Below are 27,875 nucleotides of genomic sequence, written 5' to 3'. Positions count from 1 at the left end.
AATGATGTTGATTTCAGGTCTAAATAGGTTAAAATGTTGATTTCACGTTAACGCGTGACGGCAAGGATGTTGGTTTCACTTAGAAAACAGCAAAATGGTAGGAGCCCATGATGGGCTCCTGAAAATGGTAATTTCACGCAACGTATAAGCTCAAAAATGCTGATTTCAGGTCAAAAAAAGGTGTAAATAAAAATAAAATGAAACAAATAAACATTTCAATAAACACTTTTTCAAATACGGCAACGTCTTCAATGGCTAAAAAATCACGAGATAAAATATAGTTTTCGACAAACGCGATCGTAGCTTTATGTCACGCACCGCCATAACTTCCAAGTTCAAAATGCGCTGGTACCTCTTATGCCTGATGAGGACAACAACTTTGGCGGCTGTTTAGTTTTGGATTTAAGAATTTGATGACTCCACGTGAAAACGCTCTATAAATAGGGCTGACAGATTAACAGATTAACCCTTCTGCGCAACGTACGGGTCTCCATACATCTGCATGTCCCCTGATCCCAGAAGCTCAAAACACTACAAATCATGCCGATTTGAAATAAAATCAACGCAAACTGGATCACAGATCTGTTACAATCGATCGCCACTTGCTGGCCATTATTATGTTTAAATCTAGTTACCAGTTCGAGAAACGTCCGCAGAACGTAATCGCAATGCATGCCGGGAAGGGTCTTTACACCTCGTGCGCGGGAAGACATGGCGGTCGATACAAGACAAATTTTATCACTCTAAAACCAGTTCTCGCTTTCCAAACTTTGACGCTAGCAACGCTTGGCAAATGGGCCACAACTCACCAGAGGGTATTTTTCTTGGGCAAGAACTGCTCTTGGACTTTGCTACCTGGCTCGATCTGACTTCGAACGCCGATAACACGATTACGGTATATCAGCTGCCTTCGAAGTTTCAGAACACATTTTGATTCTTTAAAACGTGCTGATGACTTACGGGTTTATCGAGGCTTTATGATGCCTCTCAACCACCAGGTAGGCACACAAGGTACTTTAAAACAATGCTTAAGATATTAGTTGACAGAGCTCTAATACGGCACATCTCTTTTTTGTTTGATGGCATTTCGTTTGACGCTCGATCGATTCACGTGTTGTGTTCACGTCACAATAACCGGTGTAAACAATCCGTTCCCAGATTTCCGCTCTATATGCTGTGGGATTTGGTTTTGACTTCATACACTATAAACAGTCTGCCTGTTTGCTGTTCAACAAATAAACTCCTAAAGACATGGCTAGGAAAAGCCAAGTTTTTTGCCTACGTTTTAACTCGAAAACAAAGCAAAAACCAGCGACAAAAATACAGAACCACATTTTTCTATTACATTGAAGACCACATGCAAAAATTCAGCTAATTTGGAGCAAGAAAAAAGAAAAGCAACCAAAATCGTCACTTATCCCCTTTTATGACTAGCTTCTTCAATTATGCAACAATGCTTTTCATGTCAAAACAAGTCAGTCTACCAAAAATTGGCTCGATCCTGCAAAAAATGAAAATCACCCCAAAAAGTGATATATGCCCTTTTTGCATGAAATCCTTCATTTCTTTTAGTGCTCTTGGCAATTATTCTTCATTTATCTTTTGTCTTTAGTTGATTTTTTAGGTATTTATAAATGTAACACCCTTCTAAAATTTGTTGTTACTGTAAATACTCTTGGTCTGAAAATTGGAAAACTTCTGCAGAATTCAAAAGCAAGACATATACATATTAGGTTTATGTTCAGTTAACTACACAACTGAACCTGGTTGACGTTTGTCATGTTGACTTCAGTCTAGCAAGAAACCAGGCGAGTCTGTGAAGGTGGTCGTAAGATGCCGTCCAATGAATGAAAAGGAAATAGCCCAAGGGCATCAAAGGTAGGGCTGTTGTAAGCTGTGATAAATTTGCAGGTAATTTACATGTAAGAGGCCTTCCAATAAGCCAGATCCCTTATTCTGAAAACCCTGTTGGGACCCTCTAATTTATTTTGCGTTGCCGGCTTGTTCACAGCAACATATTAACTTAAAAACCTTTTTGCGTAGTAGAATTTTAAAATTTGTTTTCATTTAGTATTCTCAAAGAATCGTTAAATAGTCATGTGATACAAATTAAATGTGATTTTGAAAGGGAATTACTGCATTATAATGGGTGCTGCGAGAAAATATTGCTATTGTTGTGTTCGGTTCTGTTGCTACGCCACTCTGACCAATATATAATTATATGAATTCATATATTTTCTCTCAACTAGCTGCCAATACATGTACATGTAGAATGGGGTAGTGTTGTTTAGTGTTTTCTCCTGTTCAAAATTGCATTTACAATTATAGTTTATATTATATTAACTTACAAATCCCTGCAGTTACAGTGTACACTGTAACTACACATTATGATGTTTTCAGACTGCTACAGCTGTACATGTTCGACTAACTTATTGATTCTAACATGTCTAAATTGTGATGTTATTCTTTTTATGCTTTAAGGATAATTGAGATGAATGTTAAAAAAGGGACAATACGAATCACCAACCCAGCTAAGAAAGAAGAAGTGCCACGCATGTTCATTTATGATTCAGTTTATGACTGGAAGTGAGTTAGTCATGAATTAAAAGTTATGTGTTGTAAATAGGGGGACTGCCTTGTACATGTAAAAGCCCATAAGGGTTTCTTCAGTTTCCATCCAGAATAGTTATCCTATTTTTGTCACAATTCATATGGTAAATGATTTTTAAACATGGGTAAATACAATATGTAAACAATCAATCAATCATCTCATTCATACATATAACCCAATTTAAGGCAGCAAGGACTACACGACCACGATCCGACTTCTAAGGGCACTAGGTCCATGTAATGATTAAGGGTTGAGAAGAGGTGACGGGAGAAGTCTACTCTAATTTGATGTCATTTAGCACATGTACTCTGACAAAGAAAGGATGTGGTTTCATTGCTGGACAGGCATATTTTTGTGCATACATTGTTCAAATATGATTCCTGAATTAACTTATTGGTTCTGTATTACAAAGCCCAGCCCTCCAGCAGCTCAATACCAATGAAAAGAACTCCTTAATAAAGGAATTTGATCCTTAATTGTTGCCGCCCATCCTCACGGAACAAATAACTTTAATTTATTGCCATGTCATGCCATGTAAACTGTCAAATGTGTGCACTCAGATAAGAAGAAATGTATTGAGTGTCACCATAAATTACCCTACCATAATTATTGACATTAACAGTGAAGGCAACTTTTCTGTAGGTTAAAAATGTTATGATTTTGTCTTAATTATGTATACATGAATGGTTTAGGTGAAATTGTCCATTGAATAGGTTATTTTAAAAGTTTGCTAAAACCTGCTATAATTTACCTGCTGTCATCTGCATTTTAACGTTGCTGTGCTTCTGATATTTATTTAGTTCAAAACAGATTGATCTCTATGATGAGACATTTAGACAGTTGGTGGATTCTGTTCTTGAAGGGTATAATGCTAGGTCTTTTTTTTTTATTTTGATTGTGGCGCAATTTATTCAATTCCTTGTAAAGGTTGTGACAAAAGCTACATCAGGGAAACGAAACGAAAATTTTCCACCTGGCTCAAAGAACATCAAAAAGCAGTTGTAAACAAACACTCGCACAAGTCAGCTTTGGCGGAACATTGTTTACACTCTGGCCACACCATCTCCTGGGAATCTTCAAAGAGTTTACGCACAAGCACAAATTGGCGCAACAGATGTATTTTAGAAGCATGGGAAATTGACACTTACAGGAATCCACTGAACCGTGATGATGGCATGCATTTGCCGCACAAATTTTTAAATTTAGCCCTAAGGGACAGAACATAATTAGCTCCGATTTGCCGATATGCATAGTACATGTACATGTATAAGAACGTGCCTTTTTACAAATTCCTTGTCACTTACCCCTGATGAAGGCTGAAGTTTTAGCTGAAACATTGGGACTTTTACAGATAAAATTTTTGCTAACATTTTTACATTTGTTTTAAACCAGAGTAATGTTTTTCAATCATGAATCAACCACCTGGTTACAGGACCTTTTTTTTTTTTTTAAATAAATTAATTCGTTTAAAAAGAAAAAAAAAATCACACATACTTTTATTAGTAACAATTAATTCTTTGAGTGGCTTGGTCATACTTTTTTCCAGGTGAGCATTGTTTGGTTTTCTTTCTATTGTTTAATTCAATGTTAAATTACATCTACAGTCTTGAAACTCTCCACTAGCAGCCACTCTCGTAAGCTGACAGCTCTACCTTCAGATACTTCTTTTATCAATTTTATCAATTGCCTGTTTTACCTCCTAGTCAAACTCTGTAATTTACACATTCTTGTAAGCGGATGCGAACAATTTTTGAAAATGTAAATTGGATTTTTCTTTAGTGTAACGCCATCTTGTAAGCAGACAACCCATGAATGTTTGACTCTCAAGGCAATGAAATTTGTCTCTAATTTGCAATAGATCAACTTAAGTATGACCTTTGACAGTGCTCAACAGAGCAGTAGTGGGGATCGGTTATGTCAAATCTTCATTTGTTGGCGGCAAAGCAAGCTGTCCATTCAATTGACATTAGAGAGTTTAAGCATGATGTTTACGGCAGACGACAAATGGCAAAGATGACCTCTGATTTTTTATTCTTTTCTTCTGATCCTTAAATAAATCACACAAAAATAGAAAAATGTCTCCTACTATTCACCACAAATACAAATATTTTCACTCTACTGTACAGACATCTAAATACCCGTTTGCCGTTTGCCTTAACCGTCATGCTTAACCTCTTTAGTAAAACAAGAGTCTGAGGTGAAATTTTTTTAGTGTCACATTGTGGCCATGTTTGTCATGGTCCAAATTCCTTCTTGTTCTTGTAAGTGGATGGCTCTTAATAAACAGACACTTTTTCCAATTCTGGAGGGACTGTCCCCTTATGAGAGTGGACTAAGTGTATAAAAAGGTACAGACCTTTAATTTTTCTTGGACCTAGTACATATGTGAATGGTATGTGATAAATATTATATGGAACAAGACTTGACTGTTTTAAGCTACTTTGTGAATTTAAATGTACAGTGTATTCTTTGCTAGGTACAATATTTGCCTATGGACAAACAGGAACAGGGAAAACATTTACCATGGAAGGTAATGTCAGTTAGAATGATTGACAGTGTATTGTCAATAATTATATAAAGCATCATTTGTTCAAATAAATGTGTACAAAAGGCACTTAATGACTGGCCCCAAGGGAAACAGTGAGTTTTGTTTCCCCGAGACCCTTCAGTGAGCTTTGAGGTTTCCTGCGGGACCAGTCATTAAGTGTTTTGTTATACCTCCCAACTCGAAAATTGAAAAAACTGTAAAGAAAGATGTTTGCTTGAGGCTGGCTGGCTCACAAGTTTGTTGCAGTTTCAAGGAGCATGACCTGATCACATGTGAGTCCAACATTCAAGTTGTTGTTTCCCTAGGGAGTTAGTGAGTTTTGACCCATGACACATGACACAAATTCTCCTCAAATCAGAAAACGTATTTGAGTTGGGAGGTATAACAATAGCTGTAATTACAGTCAAGTCTGTGGTCAAATATTGTTTTGTCTAAAAAGGCAAACAAACAAGGTCTTGTGCAGAATTCACCTTTTTGCCTCATTTCATGTTGAACCACTTACAACTAAATAATAACAGCTGTTTTTGGTTGGCTTACTGCACCTTTCAAATGTTCAGCGGCTCCTCCCTGCTTCCAACTACTGCTGAGCACTGTTTCATAATTTGTCTGAACTGTGCTTAAGGATTTAATTACCACGTGTTCGGTGGTAGTTGTAAGCTGGAGGGGCTGCTGAACATTTGATTGACAGTAGCAAAAAAAAGCATTTGTTGATTGAGCTTTGAATTTTAAAGTGCGCATGTTAATTGAAAGGTGCGGTAAGCCATTGTAAACAAGCAAGATACACAAGTCTTCCCTCTAGGTTGCGGATATTTTACTAGATTTCAATGGTCATTCTCTGCCATGTGAAAAAGCAAACAAAATCTTGATAAGGGAAACACAGTTGAACCTTCAATTACTGGTATGCCAAGTAGAAGATTAACCCTGAAAAAAAGAACAAATAAAAACACTTTCAAGGTCAGAGTAAAAGTCGGTAAATGTACATGTATTGTGCATCTGTGTGACTTACACTGTACTTATTTTACACAATTTTATAACTGCACATTTTTGGGTTACTATCATAGGACCACAATCTAAGCAGGCACAAAGCACTAGGCAGTTGTGTGTGATTCACAATCATACATATAAAGCCAGTTCCACTAATTTGTTGTCAAACACTCTGCCTTAAAAACAAAATTGACAGCTGGTAACTTATTAGTGATTAAAATTTACAATTTTAGTTTCTTTATTCTTGTTGCTTCACAGGTGTACGGACAGACCCTGTTTTAAGAGGAGTGATACCCAATTCCTTTGAACATATCTTTACACACATAGCCAGGACAGAGAATCAACAATATTTAGTCAGAGCTTCTTATCTTGAAATTTATCAGGTACACTGTACTACAGCTATCTTGTAGCTGTTCCAGATACATTGTAAAAGAGAAGTGTGTGTAAGGTAAAAAACCTGACCAGCTGACATGCTAACTGATACTGCAAATTAATTATATGACTAACTAACTTATATTACATGTGCCTTGTTGATCCTTTTGAAATGTCTCCCCAGAAGGAACTTTTTTTTCCATGATCCTGATAAGATAACTAGTACATGTATGTTGAGATCCTCCTGTGCAATCCCATGTAAGATCCTATGCAAGATCCTCTTTTTATCTGTAGGGTCCTGTCTAAGATCCTGCACAATCCAAGAACTAAACATCATAATTTATAGCGTAATACAGCCCTACACCTCCTACCAGATCCTTTAGGGTTTCAACTAGGCTTGGCACCTTTCCTTTACCCTACTTTTGAAAACAATACATGCGTTTTATATCTAATACATGTACGTTTCTTCTTCTTCTTTCACTTTTCTTATAATAAACTACATAATAACAAAGTGTACATGTACATGGCAATAAATGATGCACAATGATTTTTGGCATTTTAAGGAGGATATCAGAGACTTACTGTCAAAAGATCAGAGTAAAAGACTGGAACTTAAGGAAAGACCAGACACTGGCGTTTATGTCAAGGTAATTAATAAATAATTGTTGTTAATGCTATTAGCTAAATAAATGTTACTGTTCTTCCCTCAATAGATCTGATGGCCTCTTGATCAAAAGGCTCGGGTTTGTCAGCCCTGGCCGGGGACATTGTGTTGTGTTCTTTGGCATTAGAATTACTCTCACAGTGCCTCTCACCACCCAGGTGTATATATGCATGCAAATGGTAACAACAGAGTGTCATGTTGGAAGGAGACGGGTGGGGGTGGGGGGTGTACGTAATAGACTAGCATCTCAACCACGGGGTTGTCATTATGGGCCATAACCCGTAACACTGGTTACGACTGAGTTTGTTTGATAGGCCCTTGATGTTACGGGTGAAATTGACTTCTGTTGATACAATTCACCCACAAAGCAACAAGTTTGTTATGGGTGTGAAGATCAAGGTGACAGGTGACTCAAATCTTAATGACAGCCCTGATCTGGTTGGGAGCAGAAATACTCACTGTTGTGCTACGGAAACCAGTGGTAAGGGCCACACAGATTGACTACAGGGTTTGAATATATACTGTAAGCATACATTTAATCAACTTTTTAACTGACCTAATTGAGTAACATTAAGAATTAAGGAATCAATTTAAACCTGAGATGTTCAGTTAACACCATGTGTATGACAGCATTTGGAATACAGAGAAACCTGTATTAAGCAGACCCCATATTAAGCAGACACCCTCTATTAAGCAGACACCAGCTCGAGTCCCAAAATTTTCTTCCCACATTTATAGTAAAATAAACCTGCATTCAGGGGACACCCCTGTTAAGCGGATGCGGACACCAATATTAAGTCATTTTGTTGCACAAAACCTGTAATAAGCGCACACTTCGAGGGCATTTTACCTCTGAACGTTCAGCTGAGACTCCTTTAACATTGTTTAGCAATATCGTTTTAAATCTAAGTGATTATTCCAGATTGATACATTGACTGACTGGACATTGTGCTATGAGCAGTCTTTGATCTTACACTGTGTTACACTGAGTTACAAATGGGTTAATAATTCACTATTATTGCACAATATATAAGAACCTGCTTAGAGCAGACACCCTGTATTAAGCAGACACTAGTGAGAGTCCCATGGGTGTCCGCTTTATACAGTTTTAACTGTAGACATAGGTGAAGCATGACAGTGATGTAACAATGTTGTAAAGTTCTGTAATGTCCTAGTGAAGTGACTTGAGGAATGTGGGAACAAAATAATACATTGAATCACAGTGCACAATGCATCTCAAAGCAAACTCCATTCCACTTTATCAAGAGGACAACAAATAGACAAGTTTATTTCTTACTTTTTATAAATGGATGCAAAATTTAGAAATAAATAAACAAATAAATAAATAAATAAATGAACAAACACTTAAAAATGTTATTTGTGTTGTGCTTCTTGTAGGATCTTCAGTCCTTTGTTTGTAAAAGTGTAAAAGAGATTGAACATGTCATGAATGTTGGCAATCAGAACCGAGCAGTGGGGTAAGTGTTGTTGCACATGTTATAACTCAGCTTACAATTCTGACCAGTCCTGCCCCACTACTCTCTTCTCCTTCACCCCCACCCCCCCCGGACAATGTTGAGTGTCAGGATCAAAAAATTAATGTCTCATAAATCCTCTACAGTTTAAGGACTGCGTTTCAACCTTTGTGTAGGCTGATTCTATGAGTGTAAGATATTAGTTACTTGCAATTTCCACATGTGAAAGGCGTGAAATCGGGCAGTGCCCCAGACAGTGTTGGCTAGGATTTTAGAATGAACTCATTTACTGGGTAATGTACATGTAGCATTATTGATGATACATGTGAAAGGATTTATGTATCCATGCAATGTGCTACATTGTATGAAATGGAGATGTCTACGACTCTTTCGCACGTATTGCTTGCCTATGATTGTGTTGTTTGTGTATGAATACTACAACGGTTGTTTTTTCCCATAAGGGCAACCAATATGAACGAACACTCGTCAAGGTCCCATGCTATCTTCATCATCACTATCGAATGCAGTCAGGTAACTCAAAATTCCATCTACATTAACTTTTAGAAAACAGTGCTAAGAAAATACGCGCGCTGATTGGTTAAAAATCGTGTTTCTATTAAACGATTACAATGTAGATAGTGAATTCGAGTCAACTATCACGCATAGAAATCGAGAGCGAGTAATCTAATTGTTTTAGTATAAATCTATTACTCGTTCAAAACTTTATCTAAGTCCTCTTGACAGAGGGTTCCCAATAGGTTTGGCGGGATGCGGGATTTGGCTTTTTTTCGCCGTGATATTTGGGATTTAAGCTGAAAACAGGGGCGGGAAGCGGGAATTGCAATTACGAGCGGGAGCGGGATTTCGTGTATTTATGGGGTTGGGATGCGGGATTTGCAAGTGGAACAGAGCGGGATACGGGATTTCAATTCTTACGTGACCTTATAAATTGTTATTGACCAGCGCAAAAACCCCAAGCTGGCAGAAACGAACCGTATAGCTGTGTCAGGTTTCAAGTAACGAATAGCAACCGCTCTGTACCCTGTCAGGTTCTTTCAAACGTGTCGTCCATTTTCGACATTTTCGATGTTTGCGTCTGTCACCTTGACCTCCCGATCCTTTCTAGTTTTTCTAGTCTTTCGACCTTTTCCAAAGCGCTTGGCTTGTTTTGGCCAGGATGGCCACACCGGATGGCGGTGATAGTGATTTACCGAACGAAGTATGCGACATTGCGAATTGCGTCACCATATATTAGACCATAATACGAAAAGGATGTGCGAGCAGGAATGCCTTCATTCGGAAAGAAAAGTTCTGAACCCAGTTTTCAAGTAAAGTGAAGACGCTGAAAGCTTTGAAAGAAACTGTCAAGTGTGTTTACGGGCCATCTCTTGAATATGGGAATGAACAATCTTTTTCTTTCACTGATACATGGACAAAAGGAAACAAAACAGTAAACCGTTTACAGGAAGAAACGTTATAATCATTTGTGCTTACGTATCTGCTACCCATTGAATTCTTTTGTGATCTTGTATGCAATATCTTGTTTTAAAAAGCTTGTGTCAATAATTAAATTAATTATTAATTTAAAAAATTAATAATTAACCCAGAAACGTCCTGGAAAAGTAGGCGGGAGCAGGATTTCCAAGCAAAAAAGGGCGGGTTGGTGGGATTAACAGGAAAAAATGGGCGGGAAAGCGGGATCTGAGAACCCTATTGTGGACCCTCTTGACAGACACTTCGAAAACGCCATGAAGCGGCCGTTATTTTGTTAGTAAGGGCACACTGCTACGCTACTCAGTATCTATCACAGAATAGATAGTGAGTAGCGTAGCCAATCAGAGAACGGCATTCGTGATAGAACTCTTGTAGATTTATACTAAAACTCGATAGAAACACGGTACAAGTTTTCTATTTCGTAAATATAACATTACAACTACAGTCGAACCTCTGGTTGCGACCACCTCTCCCCGGCAACCAGTCTTCCAAAATACCAAAAGTTTCCAAGTTAAATCACCATATTCGGAACCTCTTGTTAGCGACCACCTTTCGTAAGTGACTGCGACCACTTTTAGAGCTAAAAGTTTGAAACAAAATTAATTGAAAACGGAACTTTTCGAAACGACGATGTCACGGTAATCAATACATGTGATTTTTCTGCCCGAGTCTTTCTCAAACACAAATCCAAAATTGTGGCTGAAATGGCGGAACAACAAGTGGGTGGCCACGTGGGTCCAGTTAGACCCATATTAGCGTGTGCTCAAAGGTGCACTGAATTGAACGTTTCTGCCGCCGGTGATATTGTTGTGTTTTCAAATTTCTCCGTCGAAGTGTGGACAGAAAACATTTTATCTGTTTTCTAGTGTGGACGGCAAACGTTTGATGCGTTTTCAGAGTGAAAATGCCATTTTCAGATTTTTCCAGAGTAGTGCGGACGAGATCCAAGTAAACTGTAAGAAGTGTTTTCCATCATAAGTGACGACCGCACTACCAATAGTTACAAAATAGGAGCAAATGGCTTGATATGTCCGAACAGGTGATAAAAGGGAAAACAGAGACTGTTAACTGTTGAATATTACGGAATTCTGTTGCAGCCTGGTGCAGATGGTGAGAGTCACATTCGGGTTGGTAAACTGAACATGGTGGACTTAGCTGGGAGTGAAAGGCAGGCCAAGACTGGTGCCACGGTAAGTTCTGCTCTTACTTACAACGGTGTGATAAATTAATTCATCAAAACTATAACATTTTTATTTTCATTTTGGGCGACGTTTCGTTAACGAATAGAAAAGTGCTGTTATGGTTGAATCCAACTGTACCCCGACGCTAAGAAAACAACGGCATAGGCATGAAATCTTTCTACTACCAACTACTGTTAGTGTGTTAAGTTCGTTTTGTGCTGTTATTGTAGCCGGCGTTTTTCTTGTCTTTTCATGGTAGGGAGAGAGACTCAAGGAAGCTACTAAAATCAACCTATCACTTTCTGCACTCGGTAACGTGATATCTGCGCTGGTAAGTAAACCGCCCAGTGAATTGTGTTTGTAGATTGAAGTAAAGGATATGAGTCAGTTCCAGATGTCAAAGAAAACAAACAAACAAACAAATGAAGAAACTTAAACCAATAATAATACTAAAAAAACAGCAGCAACAGCACCAAGACAAACAAACCAAACTAACAAACAACAAACAAGCAAAACAAAATGGACCTGCTTTCAATATGGAGTGAACTTCAGTGTAATACATGAACGTTTTCTCTATTAGAAAGCGACAGTTATCCGTTAATTTTATTTATCCTGTCAAAAGTTAATTTAAGCGGTGCTTATTGTTTTGAACACCACTTTTAAACGCACAAGAGAGAAAGAATTATGAAAGTATTTTGAATATGTTTTGGGGCATGGTCAGGGATGTTCTGTTCTGTACGATTGGTCTGAGTAGGCCTGTTAGATATTGTTTTGAAATTGTCTATCCGTACGCTTAAAGTAAATGGTCTATCGTAAGCGATCAGTTAATTTACTGTTTTCTTGTTTAGGTGGATGGCAAGAGTACTCATATTCCTTACAGAGATTCCAAGCTAACAAGATTGCTGCAAGGTGAATTGAATGATGAATGCGTTCTCAACAATAAAAAAGGTCATTAACAAGAATTGCCAAATTCGGGGATGTTTGTTGAATATATAAGGATTATCAGTGGCGGCAATAATGTATATTTGTTTTGTTTTTGTTTCGTATTGTTTTCTTTGTTTTTTCTTTGCCGACGAAATTCCTCTTTCTCTGTTGTGAGCAGATTCTCTGGGAGGTAACGCAAGGACGGTTATGGTGGCCAACATAGTAAGTACTCTGTTCTGTTCTTTTTCTCACAAAGGCTGGTTTGCGGTGTCACGCCATCAAAAATAAAAATCGTAACCATTCAATAAATGAAGTCAAAAAACTGGGGTATGATAGATGGTTGATTTATAAACATTCTCGCCAAGATTTAGGTTCGTGCAGTTTTACATTGGCGCGTTATACGGAAAGGTGTTTCACTCAAATTTATGGAGCTTTGTATGGAGTCGCCATGTTTGTGCCCCTCGGAGAGAGACAAACATGGCGGCCGTAAAGTAACAGAAACATCGGTCCTTGGGTTTTGCCAATGAAATGAAACGTTATTACTCTAGAGCTCTGACACAATGAAATTAACACTTCTTAAAGAGCAAGAACTGTTTAATTACTAAAAACTTGAGCAATAACTCACCTTTTCACGTAGTCAAGAGTCTTCTCGGGCCGCCATTTTAATGTCACGCAACGCATAAACTTGGAAATTCAGACGTGCTCTATTACATACTGAGGAGCCCTGTCACTCTAGAGCTCTGACACATTGAAATTAACACTTCTTATAGAGCAAGAATTGTTTAGGTACTAAAAACTTGAGCAATAACTCATCTTTTGACCTAATCAAGAGTCTTCTCGGGCCGCCATTTTAATGTCACGTAACGCATAAACTTGGAAATTCAGACGCGCTCTATTACATACTGAGGAACCCTGTCGGACTTGAACGTGGCAAAACGTCAAGTTATTAGAGGGTCCTACATCTGATGAAACGAAAACTACACAAGGATTGGTAATTTCTTAGTTTGGAAAATGATGACGTCACATGAAAACCGGCAATAGATAGTTGAAATCTCAGCTCAGCACTGAGGCTGAGCTTTAAGAACGATATCTTCTATGTAAGTTTCCTGAATTCGGCAAAACTGCGTTTCCCGTGAGAGCCGATAAGTTTATTTTTGTGATATTCTTGCAGGGGCCGGCAAGTTATAATTTTGAGGAGACAATAACGACATTAAGGTACATGTATCATACAAAAAGGATGCAAAAATTAGAGTATAATTTTCAAACCTTTTAAATCTAAAATCGAACGAGCTCGAGCTCAATTAGTAATCATGAGTAACTGGACTGTGTGGAGTACAATTCGCAATGGAATAGGACTGAGTGGAGTCCAATTCGGTCTGGAATCATACAAGTGATAACAAAATCGGACGACCGTGCAGTGGGAGTCCGATTTGTTTATCACGAGTATGATTACAGACCGAATTGGACGACACGAAGTCTTATTACCAATTATTATATGGCTTTGGCTTGTGGCCGATATAACGCGCGCTCTGATTGGCTAAGAGCGAGATCTGAGCGGTCATTATGCAACCGTAATGCCCACGGGCCGATTACGGATTATGCAAATTAGAAAGAGCCCGACTCTGAAAATTCACGCGCATTGAAACGATGAAAGCCGATTAAAAACAGTAAGAGAAAGTAAATTTAATTCCGAGTAAGTAAAAGTTTAGAGATTTTTCCTTAATAAAGTTTATATAGAAGTCGTTTTTGACTTACCAGACTTAAGTGTGAAAAACAATCAAAGTTTGCCGAGTCTTAAGTAAAGCTAAAATCGCCAAGTGAAAAACAACATCGTCAGATCTGTCATGCATCCTGAGCAGAACACCACGAAGAAACTTATAAGTTACCATCTTAGTCACAACAATTTACCGAAATATTGAACTCCGTCAGAGTTTTCATGAAATAGATTCCCTCGCTTTAACACAAGCAAGCGTAAATCAGCTTCCAGGATCATCAGTAAACAATCGGGCGGTTTCTGTCGGAAGCAGAATTTCTGATAACTGCAGGAAGTTTTAGACGTTCACGAGGCTTGAACAGTTCATCCATAAATCCCAGAATGAAGAAGGCGAAGTTTGTCGAAAGCGAATGCGAAGATCGAGTTATTCTGAGCAGTGCGTTCTGAAGCATTAGTATTTTCTTTCCCCGAAAGATCGTTTGTTTCGACGTTGAAGCACTTTCTGTATTTTCTATGTGCGTTGACGTTTCGCCACAAAAGTCAGCAAACTCCCCCATCAAGTTGTTGCACCACGATACGAAACTACCTTTTTGCGGCTGTGACAATCATTTTTCCAATAACGAAATGTGTTTTTAACGGAATTCGTACTTATACAGTGGTGAAGTTCACTGACTGTGTAGTTTTGCCCTGGGTTTGAGACGATGAATGAATCGGTAAACGCGCGCATCGCCGGATGTAAATTGACGACTTCCGCTCATATAATTCTTTTTCTTTTCTTTAATTCATGAGCCATATAATAAACAACTTAATAACCTCGACCGTTCGGTCGTTACGGGAAAATCTCAAACCTCGGCCTATCGTATTGACCTCGCTATCGCTCGGTCAATACGGCAAGGCCTCAGTTTGAGATTTTCCCGTAACGACCTCACTCTCGGTTATTAAGTAGTTATTAATCATAAAAATTACAATTTCCGAGAAAAGAAGAATAGCCAAGTTATGATAGAAAGGGTAAATTTGCATTAAAAGACTGACAAAAGAGGCGTAAATTGTTTAATGTCACTCTGAAATTAAACTACAACTTTGAATGTGATTGGCTTATAGAACTGTCCAATAACAAACTGTCAGATGACAACTTGGCAAGTGAATTAGTGGAAAATAGGAGTTTTTTAAACCAATCACAATTGAGAAAATTGGGATTTTTATGATTAACAAGTACAATTTCCTCAAATGTGATTGGTGCATAAACGGCTGCACTTTGCTCTAATTAATCTGCAAAGTTGTAATCGGACACCTCTAAATCAGACAGTTACATTAGCCAATCATTTTGAGTCCTCTCCACTAAATCCACCAATCACAACACTGATTACAACCACTATAGTAACCATTTCAAGAAACTGACTTTGTAAAATTGTGGAGGTTAAGTCTCCAGTAGTGACTGTTTTGAAAGAAACTAAACTGCCATTTTGAAAGCTATTCTCCATATTTTTAATTACAATATTTAAAACGGCTATTAAAAGCTCTTTTTCAAATGAAACTTTTACTTTTGTGGGAAATTGTAATGGTTATGATTAATTGGTAACAGGACATCGTGTCGTCCAATTCTGTCTGTAATCATACTTGTGATTAACAATCGGACTTTTAATAATTTTCAGTCTTATGATTACAGACCGAATTGGACTCCACTTGTTCCTATTACCATCATTAATATTGGTAACACAACATCACGTCATCCAATTCAATCTGGATTAACAAATCAGACTCTCCCTTCACGGTCGTCCGAGTTTGTTAATCACTTGTATAATTACAGTCCGAATTGAACTCCTCTCGGTCCTATCACCATTAGAAAAAGGCACGCAGAGAACCAATTACGATCAAGAATTTTGTCTTAGATACGATTATGCGCTGTAGTGTCGCGTTACTCGCGAGCAATAGTGTGTACCTTCTGCAGTTTTCATGATTGTCATTTATATTGATTGAAGTTAATTAATCAAGCCGTTTTCCTTTGTTGATACAGATATGCAAACCGCGCCAAGAACATCAAAAACAAGCCCAAGATTAACGAAGATCCTAAGGATGCCTTGTTGAGAGAGTTTCAAGAGGAGATTGCAAAGTAAGAGAAAAGTTCCCAGTGATACACAATTAAAATCTCGATTAAAATCTGATAGCATTTTCAAGTGACATCACTGAGTCAGTGAGTAAGTGCTTTACTTGAAGAGGCAATTTACGGATCGAGAGATTAGAATGAACATTAGGGACCTTTGGATTGGACCACGAGTACAAGATTGACTACGAATACGATTTTCAAATTTCAAACCAGTGACGTTTCCAGAGTTCTCTCTCTTCATGTTGGTTTTAGGAAGAGAAGGCTGTGACGGGATCAATTCCAAGCAGACACGTCGTTCCAACTCAGATTTATCGACAATCGTTAAATTGATAGATAAATCAGTAGGTAGAACGTTGTTGATGCATACTGCCGAATTAAGGACGTTCGCGCTAATTGTCATGTTCTGCGCATCCTTACTGCACACGCAAATTCACACGCCACGTCATGCATGAGAGCGCTCACTAAGTAATAAAGTGAACAATTATGATAGTTCAGATGGCCATTGCTATAGCTTTGCCTGGATTTAACGATCTTGGACGTTTGGTGTTCCCTACTTTTCTTTCCAGAAACAGTTTTATTTACATTTATCTCCACGGTGTCCAAAAATGAACAAAAATCAATGTGGGAAGTAAAAAAAAATCAAGATTTCTGTCCACAGGACATCGAATCCCGCCATCTTGCGGCTGCAAGGCTCGTGAAACTATGGTCGCTAAATGCGAATTTGTTCTTTAAGGAACCTCACCAGTTGACTAAATTCACTTTAGTTAATAGGTCCACCTAAACACTATTTGGCAGAGAACATTTTACTTGAAAGATCTAATTGCAATATTTTTGGGCTTACAGACATTGTGGCCTTATTCGCTCACGAAGCCCGATTTTTTTCCGATTTAGCGTGTTCTTCCCGGCATCTTCTCTCCAAAACGAAGTCGGTGACCCCCCATTTTTTTTTTTTTGTTTTTTTACAATTCTGACATAACTAACTCATCATCTTATAATGGTAAAAGTCTCAGAAAAAATCAACGTTGGAAAATTTTCCCGCGAACGTCCTTAATACCGTCCTGAACGCTAAAATGGTTAACCACCGAAACGACAACATGGCGCCGCCGTTTTTGATAGCACATGGCAAAATTTTTCCCGCAGGGGTTAATGGGTAACAATATGAAAACCGCATGCAGCGCGGGCTCATTGCGGCGAAAACTGCAACAGAAACAATGTTCCTAAACTCAAAACAAGTTCCTAATACAAAGGCAGCTCATGGGATGAAATGCCTATGTGACGCTATGATGTGAAGCCTGCAAACTAGAATTGAAAAGTTGTTCTCGTACTTAAATATTAAGTGCCCTATTATGTTTAAAAGGTGCCTCGTCTCAAAGTGTCTTCCATAAGGCTGGTGTTTTCAAATTCCACCGGTTTGAATAAAAACTTCGTTTTCGTGACGGATTAGTGTGGACGGTAGACCTAACCGTAGAAATAAAGCTGCGTTTTCAAATTTCTCCGGTGTAGTGTGCGCGGGGCTTAAGAAATCCATGCAAAATGCTTGGAAGCCACAGTATGACGTAATCCCAAGCGTCGTTTGACCGGGGTGCGCCTCCCGCACACTTAGCTTCAAGTTTTAATTGGTTGACTGCTACATGATACTGAACTGGTCTGAATCAATTACTTTATTTACAGGTTAAAGAGAGAGCTGGAAAGGCGCGATGGCGGTGGAGGAGGAGAAGGATCAAAGAAGGCAAAGAAAAGAAGACAAAGGGAAAATGGTGTGGATTGCAGGAGTGTCTTGAGAAAGATATTCAACTTAAGGAGTAACGTCACGGCGACAAAATTTTGAAAAGTTTCTCTTTTGTTATTGGTCATAATCATCTTGCTCAGTCCTTCACGCCCTTGTCTATCAGTTTCGATTTATTATTTCTCCTCTTGTGTCGCTGCTCCTTAGAAAACTATCATGTTGATCCCACCTGTAATGAACCATATTCGTATTCTCGGTATTGGACTGGAACTAGCTTGCAATTGAGGCTCATGCGGGGGAATATCATTAAAAAGAGACAAATGTCATTTACATTTCAAAAGACTCCCCGCATTAGTAAAGAACTGGTTCATGCTTAGCGTGCGTATATCGAGTTATGGATGCACGCGATAAGTTAGGAGAGCACGAAAAAAGCGTATTTAATTAAAATGAAAATGTAGGCAAAGAAAGTCAAAAATACTCAATGAAACTGTAGACAAACAAAGTCAAAATACTCAAGTCTAAGGTAATTCCATTGAAATAGAACTCACAATAGATTTCTTTCAAACTTTACCTGTTGGCTGCTTATAAATGTATCAAGAGAACTTAAAATTTGAAATAAGAAAAGGGGGTTCCCGTATTCGTTTAGGAACAGGAGGATTTTCAATAAACCCCCTTAATTCTTGAAATTATCTGCTTTCAGAAACGTTTATATTTGAACCGTTCAATTTACGCTTTTAGCGAGAAATACAACAATGGATGTACTGCATAAATGTTAAGGAGAGATTTGATGTACATTTGATGATAAAGGCACTCATATTTAGTCGACAGGGATGCAATATGTTCCAAGCACGCAGTTTTCTGGGGCCACATATTATCTTTTACGAGTGCTAGCTATGCTCTCATTTTCGGTGATAAGTTTTTACTCTGCGATAGAAATTGGTCCATATTCACTGTATAGAGAGAAGGTGATCTCTGCATTCAAACTAAATAAAAAAAATCGTTAGGTCCCGGTACTCGTATCCGAGGAAAAAACGACGATTTGTCTCTCGCAAGCCGAGCCGTTTAGAAAAAGCAGCCATATTGTATATGTTGTGTATGTGCATGCGCTCGTGAACGCGCGCTAATGACGCGAAAATCGTGCGCAGTAGGGATGCGCAATGCAATTTTGAGGAATCACCTTAAGTTAACGTCTTAGCTTGGCAAAAGTCAAAGGCTCGAAGTAGGGTTTGGATCGTTCAGAATAATCTTCACATTGCCGAAACTTAACCAAAAGAAACTTGCACTAAACTCGACGGAAATTTTGCAACTATATTGAAAATGCACACGTCAAGTTATATACGCACGGCCGTGCGTACATTTAACAAATTGACGTCAGTTTTTCATGCGTCTGTCCTGTTATTGATCATGAATGTCGTCATAACATTGTCAAAGTAGCTGTGGATCCACGAGGCGATTAAGCCGAATGGATCCGCAGACTACTTTAACAATGTTATGACGAAATTCATTGTCAGTAACAGGACAGAAGCATTAAAAACTGATGTCAATTTGTTTTTTTACGGTAACAAATTGTCAAATTGTCCGCGCTCGCTCAATGACGCATCGCATAAATTATGAATTCATGTGTCTGTCAGCTTATTGACAATAAAAATTAGCCAACGAGCGTGCGAGAATTCTGGCAGTTATCATAAAAAGAGATTTCGTTGATGATGGCTCAATAGGAATTAGGTAGGACCAGCCCGCGCGCTATGTTATAACCTTAGTTGCAAGCTAGTCTCAGTCAAATAGTGGGAATATTGATTTTTTTCCATTAGGAAGTAATTTTGTGCGTTAGAGAAATGATTCAAAAAATATTCCCTCATTGGTCTTTCAATCCAAATGTGATCAGCATCTAATTTCTCCTGTCGATAATCATACATTGTTATGCAAAAGGTGATGAGAAATACGAGATTCATCCACTACAGTACACGCGGTGCAGTACAGAGAAACGATAACAGCATCCGCTTTTTCAACGCACATAAAAAAAAAACTGCTGCAAAAACGTGTTTGTAGTTTGTGTGTTTCTTCGTTTGTTTCTGTTATTGTTATTATTACTGCTGCTGCTGGAAGCTTTGTACCGTTTTTACCAACTACAGTATCTGAGAATCTGAAAACCTGAAAAGGGTGTTGTATTGAAGGTGTTTTATTGTTTAGTTCTATATTCTTGTCTTGTTTTGTTTTGTTTGCCTTTTAAGGCTCTATAGTCCAAGAAGAAGACGAAGAAGGCGAGGAAGGAGAATCGAAGAGCACAGAAGATAAAATCAAGCTTGAACAAGCCAAGCTTGAAGAAGACAAGAAATCTCTGCAGGATAACCACACAATGATGGCCGAGGTGTGCATCCACCACACGCTGATTTATTTCTCGTTCACCTGTGAACATGCACTGTGTTTCTATCGAGTTTTAGTATAAATCTACTAGCGCCGGTTCTATCACGAATGCCGTTCTCTGATTGGCTACGCTACTCACTATCTATTCTGTGATAGATAGGGAGTAACGTAGCAGAGTGCCCTTGTTAACAAAATAACGGCCGCTTCTTGGCGTTTTCGAAGTGTCTGTTAAGAGGATTGAGATAAAGTTTTGAACGACTAGTAGATTGATACTAAAACAATTAGATTATTTGCTCTCGATTTCTATCTATAATCCCCAGCTAAAACTGGGGAATATCTGAGTGATATTTCCCATTTTGGAAAACTGTGCGTCTTGCAAAAATTATCAAAAGGATAATAAACGCAATAGCCTCTATTTGGCGCGAAAATATGCTCAGTTTTCCTCGAGCTTCGTTCTCGGAAAACTGTTCGCTTCTCGGAACAGATAATGTCCGCGGACAAGTACTCGAGCATATTTTCGCGCCAAATGGAGGCTATTGTTTATTTAACACAGGAATTTTCAGTTGATACCACTTTTTACTATTACTAATTCTCTACTTTTCTTAAGGAAAAAGAGAAACTCATGGGTGAAATTCAGAAGAGGGCGCAGCTGTTGAAAAAGCAACAAGAAGCACAATCTGCTTTAAAATCAAAAATCAAGGTAAGTTGATTTATAACAACGGTAACTAAAAGTGGAATGGGATCGTTTTCTTTTGAGCTTTTGGTTAATGTCATATTAATTATATACTAAGCTTACAAGATAAGGCTTGTACACGAGGGTTACGGCATCTTGTTAAAGATTTGTTTCTGTGTCTTTTTTTCTTAAAAGATGATGGAAAGCAAATTACTGGTTGGAGGGAAGAGCATTATCGACAAAACGTCTGAACAAGAACGGGCGCTAGAGGAACGAAGGAAACAGATCGCTGAACAACAGGTAATGACATGTACTAGCTATTGAGCTCGCTAATTTCGCTTTCCTCTTTCAGGATAACACCAAAATGCCTCTACGAAATTATATAATTATCACGCGTGGCTTTATTAAAATTAGAACCTTCTTTTGAATAGAAGAATCAATTGAAATCCCCTTCTACCCCAGCGAAAAGGGGCTCAGATTCGAGCTTTAAGTTATTTCGCTCCAATAATACCCAGCCCTGTTTTCCTTAGAGAAAAGTACAATTTTTTCCAAAACTTTCTGTTTTCTTTATAATTCTGTCCAATTTACCTATTTAAGTCTCTATAACGAGCAAACTTTGGGCCGATAAACGATCTTATACATTTTTGCCAAAAATACAGAGGGTTAGGTTGTGCTTTTATTTAACCCTTCAACGCCCAAATTTTCACGAAAAATGCCGTTTTTGACCGTGAAATCAGTTATTGTGGCTGCCATGACGCTAAATGGGCCTTAGTTTTGCTGAAAAAGCTTTTTTTTAACCAAACAGGTAGATTTCCCGAAGATTAGATACAAAAGTGTACAGTATTGTAATTTAGTGCATGCGCATAAGCAAAATTTTGTACTTTTTTTGTTTTGTTTTATTTTTTTGTTTTGCGTTTGCCCGTTCCGAATTTTTTTCTTACCAATTTTCTTTCCTTTTTCTCGGCCCTTTTACTCTCGCTACCTTTTGCGTTTCATATTCTTTCTGGCTGCCGTAAAAAGTTGGGTGTTAATCATGGGCAAAGCCTGGGAATGGGACCTTGATCAATTCAAGGTATTACGGGTCATTTTACCACCATTTTGCACCAAAACTGTTAACGTTGTTTTTCAATTTGCTACGACAGAATGGCATCGATATCCAAAACCGACTGTTGTGCGGATAGATCTATCCTAGCTCTACTATCTGCTTATCAAGAATATCTGGTGACATTTCAATTGATGACGTCACAGGTGGTACAAAGAGCACGACCACTCAGGACGTGTATATGCGTGCTTGGGAGTCAAAGGGTTAATGGCATTTTTTGTGAAATTTGGGTGTTAAAGGGTTAATATTTCCACGATTCTTATTGTTTCAATGTTGTATCGGTGTTGCTCGTTTGTTTACCGCGATACCAAACTATTGTCTTAAGATTCCTTTCACATTTGTCAAAATGTCTCTAAATTGTATTTCATTTTTAGCGCCGTGAAAGAGAAATGCAACAAAAGCTTGAGGAGAAGGACGAAAACACCCTGGAAATAAAAGAAACGTTCACATCGCTTCAACAGGAAGTGAATAGCAAAACTAAGAAGCTGAAAAAGGTAAAAAAAAAAGGGTTAATAAAATACAGTCTCTCCTTCTCGACTGGCCATCGCTTCAAAGATTCAGATATCACACAATACATTTGATATCAGCCATAGAGACAGTCAGTGAATGCAATGACTATCATCGAAGAATCGACTGGTGATGCAAGACTTTGAATTACATTTTGTACTCAGCGGATTAGAGGAAAATAAAACAAGCAGAAAATCGCAAACCACATTGAGAAAAATGTCTGTGTAGCAGTCACTTCGACAGCGCAAGAGCACAGGGGAGCATTTCAAGAGCATACAATACGTAGGAAAGGAAAATCTAGTAAAGTAGCGTAGAAAGCTAACTTGTTAGTCTGAAATCTGTCTTGCAGTTGTTTGTAAAGTTACAAACCATTCGGTCGGAGATCTCTGACCAGCAAGAAGCGCATATTCAAGAAAGGCAAGAGTTAGAGCAAGCACTGGAGGATCTGACAAGGGAACTGAAACTAAAGTGAGTCACAAACTAAAACTTCGGTTTTATAACACGTCTAGTTAGTCCAGGGGCCCGTTTCTTGAAGGTCGCGAAAAGACTTCGCACCCGGAAAGCCATAGCAAAATCTCAAACCTTATGATTACAGAGCTGTTTTATTCACATATTCTTAATATGAACAGATTCCGTTCATACAAGAAGTTTTTAGATACAGATTAATTTTTAAAATGGCTTTCCGGGCCCGAAAAATTTCCGGGGCTTTCGAGAAACCGATTCCAGGTCTTGAGAATAAATGAGCTGAGGTTTTGTTTAGAGTTGCCACAGGTCAGGAACTGTTCAGGGGAGAAAAAATCTTCAAGGTCGGGGAAAAGTCAGGGGTTTTATCTTGAGTTAAGAAAAAAATTACATTTTGACGAAAAGTCAGTAAAATCTGAAATAGTTTAGCATGGCTGACTCAATTCCATTAAGGGCTGGAAGAAACATTTCGGGTTACTGTGATGTCACTGAAGTTTTTCCCCAATGAGGAACAATTTGATATTTATATTCAGGTGAAAATCAGGGAATTTTGAAAACTGATGTCTGTGGTAACCATATTTGTTAAAATAGCCTGTCAATTCTTGCCAAGATAATTTTTATGGAATCCTTGTTTCACAAGCTATTTGTCGGTCTTTTTGGCAAAGTGAACTGTAATTTACCGTGATTATTTCCTTTTTTTTTTCTTTTGTAGAACGTTAATAATAGAGAACTTCATTCCTCCAGACGAGAAAGTCAAATTAACAAACAGAGCGAGTTACGATGAAGAGAACGAAGAGTGGAAGTTAAAACCTTCTTCTCAGAATGGCAGGTGATGGACATTTTGTTGACTCGTACACAAAGTCCTATTCCTTTTTTTTCATTGAAGTGCGTTGTAGAGTGATACTGGGAAAGGTTTTGTTTTGATTGTTTTGTATTTTCATTTGAAGGACCCTAGTCAGTCTCCATCATTTTCGATGGCATCGAAATTATAGATATTGCATGGTGAAGCGACATCTTATTGCTTTCCTGTAAGTTGTGTTCCTAAAAGTGCGTTTAATTATTTCTAGTGGTTATGTTTCTTTGTTTCGACATGCTCGGAATAAAATATAATAGCCAAACTCTCGCGTGTTAACAAAAACAAAGATGTGGCTGACTAGGGTCCTTTAAGAGTGAATAGCGGTACTCCTTGTCGTTTCTTGTTAACAGCTTTGGCCAATGCTCTGTAGACTGCGACCAGTCTCTCTTTTCCTCGAAAATCCGTGGGGAAGAAAGCAAATCAAGTGAACGTGCGAGCGTGACTGCGTTGCGTTCTTCGTTGCGTTCTTCTCCACGGATTTTCGAGCAAAAGAGAGACTGCTTGTAGTCTAATGCCCCTGTGACTCTCCCCTTTTTAACCAATCAAATAAAGTTTACACGGTTCAATATTATCCTTTTGATTCACGTCCTACTGATTCTTTTTTGTTGTGGCTTGTTATGCTGACTAGTTCTAATGTTGCACGTTGTATTGAGCAGCCAGCAAGCTATGGCCAAAAGACCAGTATCAGCTGTTGGGAATAGACGACCCATCACCGAGTATGCTAAAATGGCGGCGGCTATGGGCGGACACATGAGATACAAGGTACCTACAACTATCAGCCAAACAGCCCGTCATTTCGTCTTGTTAAAAATTACCCTCGTGATGTAACTTAATTCCCTTTAACGTGACTTCATTGCGAGGTTATATCCAGGAAATGTTACTCAGTAACTCAAAAACATATTGGACACCGTTGTGAAATGCAAAAGATTGTTCTCTAATCTTACACGTCTTCGCTGTGAATAAAGTCGTAGAAACGCTACGTGAGTCATCAGCTCAATGTCTTAAGTCTTCAATATCACAAGATGGCAATATTTTAACATAATTGATTAATAACTACTTATTAACCGAGACTGAGGTCTTTACGGGAAAATCTCCAACTGAGACCTTGCCGTATTGACCGAGCGATAGCGAGGCGAAAGAGGCGAAACATTAAGGGTCTTGGGGAAACAAAACTCTTTCCCGGGTAGCCAGTCATTAAGTGTTTTGTAATACCTCCCAACTCAAAAAGAAAAAAAAACTGTGGAAAATCGTTTGCTTGAGGTCGGCTGGCACACAAATTTGCTGCAGTTTAAAGGAGCACGGCCTGATCACGTGCGAGTCGAAAGTTCAAGTTGTTTCCCTAGGGAGTTAGTGAGTTTTGACCAACGGTACGTGACACATTCTCATCCAATTGGAAAACGTATTTGAGTGGGGAGGTATAACAACATAGAATATGTCAATGTGGCTAAAGCTTATGAAGCACGTTCAAACCCTGTTGTTGGGAATCTAAGATTAACCTGCGGGTCTGAAGAATCCCTTAAGTGGCCTTCACTCGGCAAACAAAGGTTGGCAAACTCGTTTTGGCAAACTCAAGTTGGTGTGTGTGAACGGCACAAAAACAGTCTGCAAACACGTTTGCAAACTGTTGGCGACAAATAGAACTTGTCTCTATTCTCGCCAACTTTTTCACTAACTTTTTCGTGTTGGTAAACTCGCATTTGACGTGTGAACCAATCAAAACACGCGCTCTATTCACGTGATTCATTTGCGTGACACTTCACAAAATGGCGGACGCAAGTCAAGATAAACTTGAGGCCACTTCAAAATTTATCGAAGAGGTTCACAATTGTCCGGCTGTTTGGGACGTTTCATCTGTAGTCTACAAAGATAGTAAAAACAAACGAAAGAAAATGGAGGAGCTAGCAGACAAACTGAGTTTCCTCCGAACCTTTCTCGCTTTCTGTCGCTTCTCTTCTCTTCTTCTGTTCCATTGTTCTACGTGAGTGCCACTGCACTAAGTCGGCCATGTTGAAAATTAACGTGTGTTGTGATTTGACGCGAGTTTGACGTGTGAAGGAACGAGTTTGCCAACTTCTTGAAGTTCGCCAACAAGAGTTGGCCAACTTAAGATTGCCCTGTGAAGACCGCTTAAGACCCTTCGCTCCTGTTGTTGTTTGTGTTTGTTGTTGTTCTTTTAGTCACGTTCGAACGATATTAGCAGTGAATGATGCTACATATTTATTATTAGCAATATTAGCAATATATGGGCACCTAACTAGTTTGGTTTCTTATAGTTAGTCAGGTACCCTGTTACCTTTTTTTTTCGTGAAATATACTATATAAAAAAATACTATATTTTAGATGAGGTAGAAATAAACTATTGTTTTTGTCGTGGTTGTTTTGGTAACGATGCTTGTTGTTTGTTCTTTCCAAGGCTGAGAATATCATCATGATCGAGCTAGACATGCCTAACAGGACTACCAGGGATTATGAAGGTCCTACTGTGGCACCCAAGGTTCAAGCGGCTCTTGATGCTGCTCTTCAAGATGAAGAGGACCTCACCCTTGATGCCGAGTAAGCTACGGAACACTTGGTTGTTTTACTATCAAGGGATGTCATTGCTTACAGACACCAAAACATTTTGATTTGAGCTATGGTTTATCTCAACTATAGGTTAATAAAAATAATCTATGGCTAGTAGCCATCGATCTGTATTAGTGCTTTTTGTGTGCATGTTGGTAATGATGTATTGACCTTTGTCGTATATTACTTTCTTTTTTAGTGTTCTTCTCAGTAAAACTAAAGTGAAATCAAAACGAAGGGACAAGCCTGATCGCAGTGAGCGACCGAAAACAGGGTAAGCTGTAAATCAAAATTACTTTTCCGTTGCACTGATTTGAATTTGAAACCTTGCCGATCCGTGCAACGCGGTCTCTGATTGGTTGATTTCCACGTGGTTTGCACGGACCGCTTCACAATAAGTTTAATAAACCATTTAAAACACAGCGCTTTTCGCTGCGTGAAATTTACTAGTTTGATCTACAACATCGAAACATGCACGAATCGCGTGTCGTAATTCTCTAACCTTATTTCCTCAGACAGAAGAGTCGAGGCCCACAGTCATCAGGTCAACAGCAGGGTTCATCGGAGTCTGCGCAATATCCAACTGCAAGAGGCTTGTTAGCTCAACAGAAGAGAGTGTTACCATAGTAACAACACTGGATATTAAATTACTGCTCTAGTAGCTGTACCGTATTTAGGGGGAGGGGGGAGGGGTGGGGGGTAGCACGGTAATGCGCTTGTATAGTTGTTTCCAAAAAGAGTGCAAGTTGAATTCGCAGGATACCAAGAAATATTACACTGAAAAGAAAACAAAGAGCTATATTTAAACTCAAGTTGCCTGAACGGAGTAATCATTTTTACCAAACGTAAATTATTGATCCCACGTAACATCAGTTGTGAGCTTAAAATTCATTCAAATTCTCGTTAATGTTTGCGAGTAAATTGTTTTAACCTTCAAAATGTTGGGCCAACAATGTTGGGATATGTTGTGTTGACATGTTGCGATCGTTTGGCCGGGGTTTCAGTCATTTCCCCACCTTCCCTGACTTATTTCTCGTTGCTCCGAATAGAGCATAAAGCCTGTTATGTCCTTTACAGTTCCAAATATATTTTTTTTCCTCTAGGTTACTAGCTTATTCTGTTTAGATTTCCGTCTGTTTGAGAGAAACTTTTTGTATAGCAAAATGACGGGCGCATTAACTTGCTACAAGGTTTTAAAATACGAATAAAACAAGAGGAGACCAAGGTACTTATCTTAATCTTCTCTTGGTGTAAAAAGAATATCATTAAAACTGGTTTAAAACGTACGACCCGCTCACCATAATATGACTGGTTTTAGTTTAGAGATATTACTTCATGCTTCAGTTTACGTGTTATGCCGTGAAATATTTAAGAGACTGACTTTAGGGACTGCTTATCCCGAGAAACCGTCAGACAGTGCATAAAGGGGAAATGTCTGTCTCGCTGGGTTGGGATTGCCACACATTTCATAACACAATACGGATCGAGTGTAGCGCAGTCGAAGGCCGATATCGTCCCGATATTGTCCCTAGAAAACCTTGTTAACACGAGA

At 38.6% G+C, this 27,875-nt stretch overlaps 1 protein-coding gene across 1 annotated transcript; it reads left to right on the top strand.

Moving 5' to 3' along the window:
• The first annotated feature begins 19 nt into the window (after positions 1–19).
• Positions 20–27,875, top strand: LOC145500506 (kinesin-II 95 kDa subunit-like). Its single transcript, XM_081480039.1, has 26 exons — positions 20–998; positions 1,793–1,878; positions 2,482–2,586; positions 3,412–3,481; positions 5,087–5,141; positions 6,402–6,526; positions 7,079–7,162; positions 8,578–8,657; positions 9,116–9,185; positions 11,246–11,338; positions 11,589–11,660; positions 12,178–12,238; positions 12,432–12,475; positions 13,425–13,468; positions 15,982–16,077; positions 17,743–17,828; positions 20,029–20,165; positions 20,769–20,861; positions 21,030–21,134; positions 22,311–22,430; positions 22,793–22,911; positions 23,618–23,734; positions 24,418–24,523; positions 26,175–26,314; positions 26,523–26,597; positions 26,839–27,875. The coding sequence occupies exons 1-26, from the start codon at positions 978–980 to the stop codon at positions 26,948–26,950; spliced, it is 2,316 nt and encodes a 771-aa protein (XP_081336165.1). The 5' UTR covers positions 20–977; the 3' UTR covers positions 26,951–27,875.

The sequence above is a fragment of the Orbicella franksi genome, chromosome 10 (genome assembly GCF_964199315.1).
Source record: "Orbicella franksi chromosome 10, jaOrbFran1.1, whole genome shotgun sequence".
Lineage (NCBI taxonomy): Eukaryota > Metazoa > Cnidaria > Anthozoa > Scleractinia > Merulinidae > Orbicella > Orbicella franksi.
Note: the sequence above shows the minus strand (reverse complement) of the source record. Positions and strands in the feature narration are given on the sequence as shown.

Coding starts and splice junctions, on each gene's coding strand:
- LOC145500506 (XM_081480039.1), top strand. CDS start 978: ATGATGCCTCTCAACCACCAG. Junction 3,482..5,086: donor CTGTTCTTGAAGGGTATAAT/GCTAGGTCTTTT, acceptor TATTCTTTGCTA/GGTACAATATTTGCCTATGG. Junction 12,476..13,424: donor CGGTTATGGTGGCCAACATA/GTAAGTACTCTG, acceptor ATATTCTTGCAG/GGGCCGGCAAGTTATAATTT.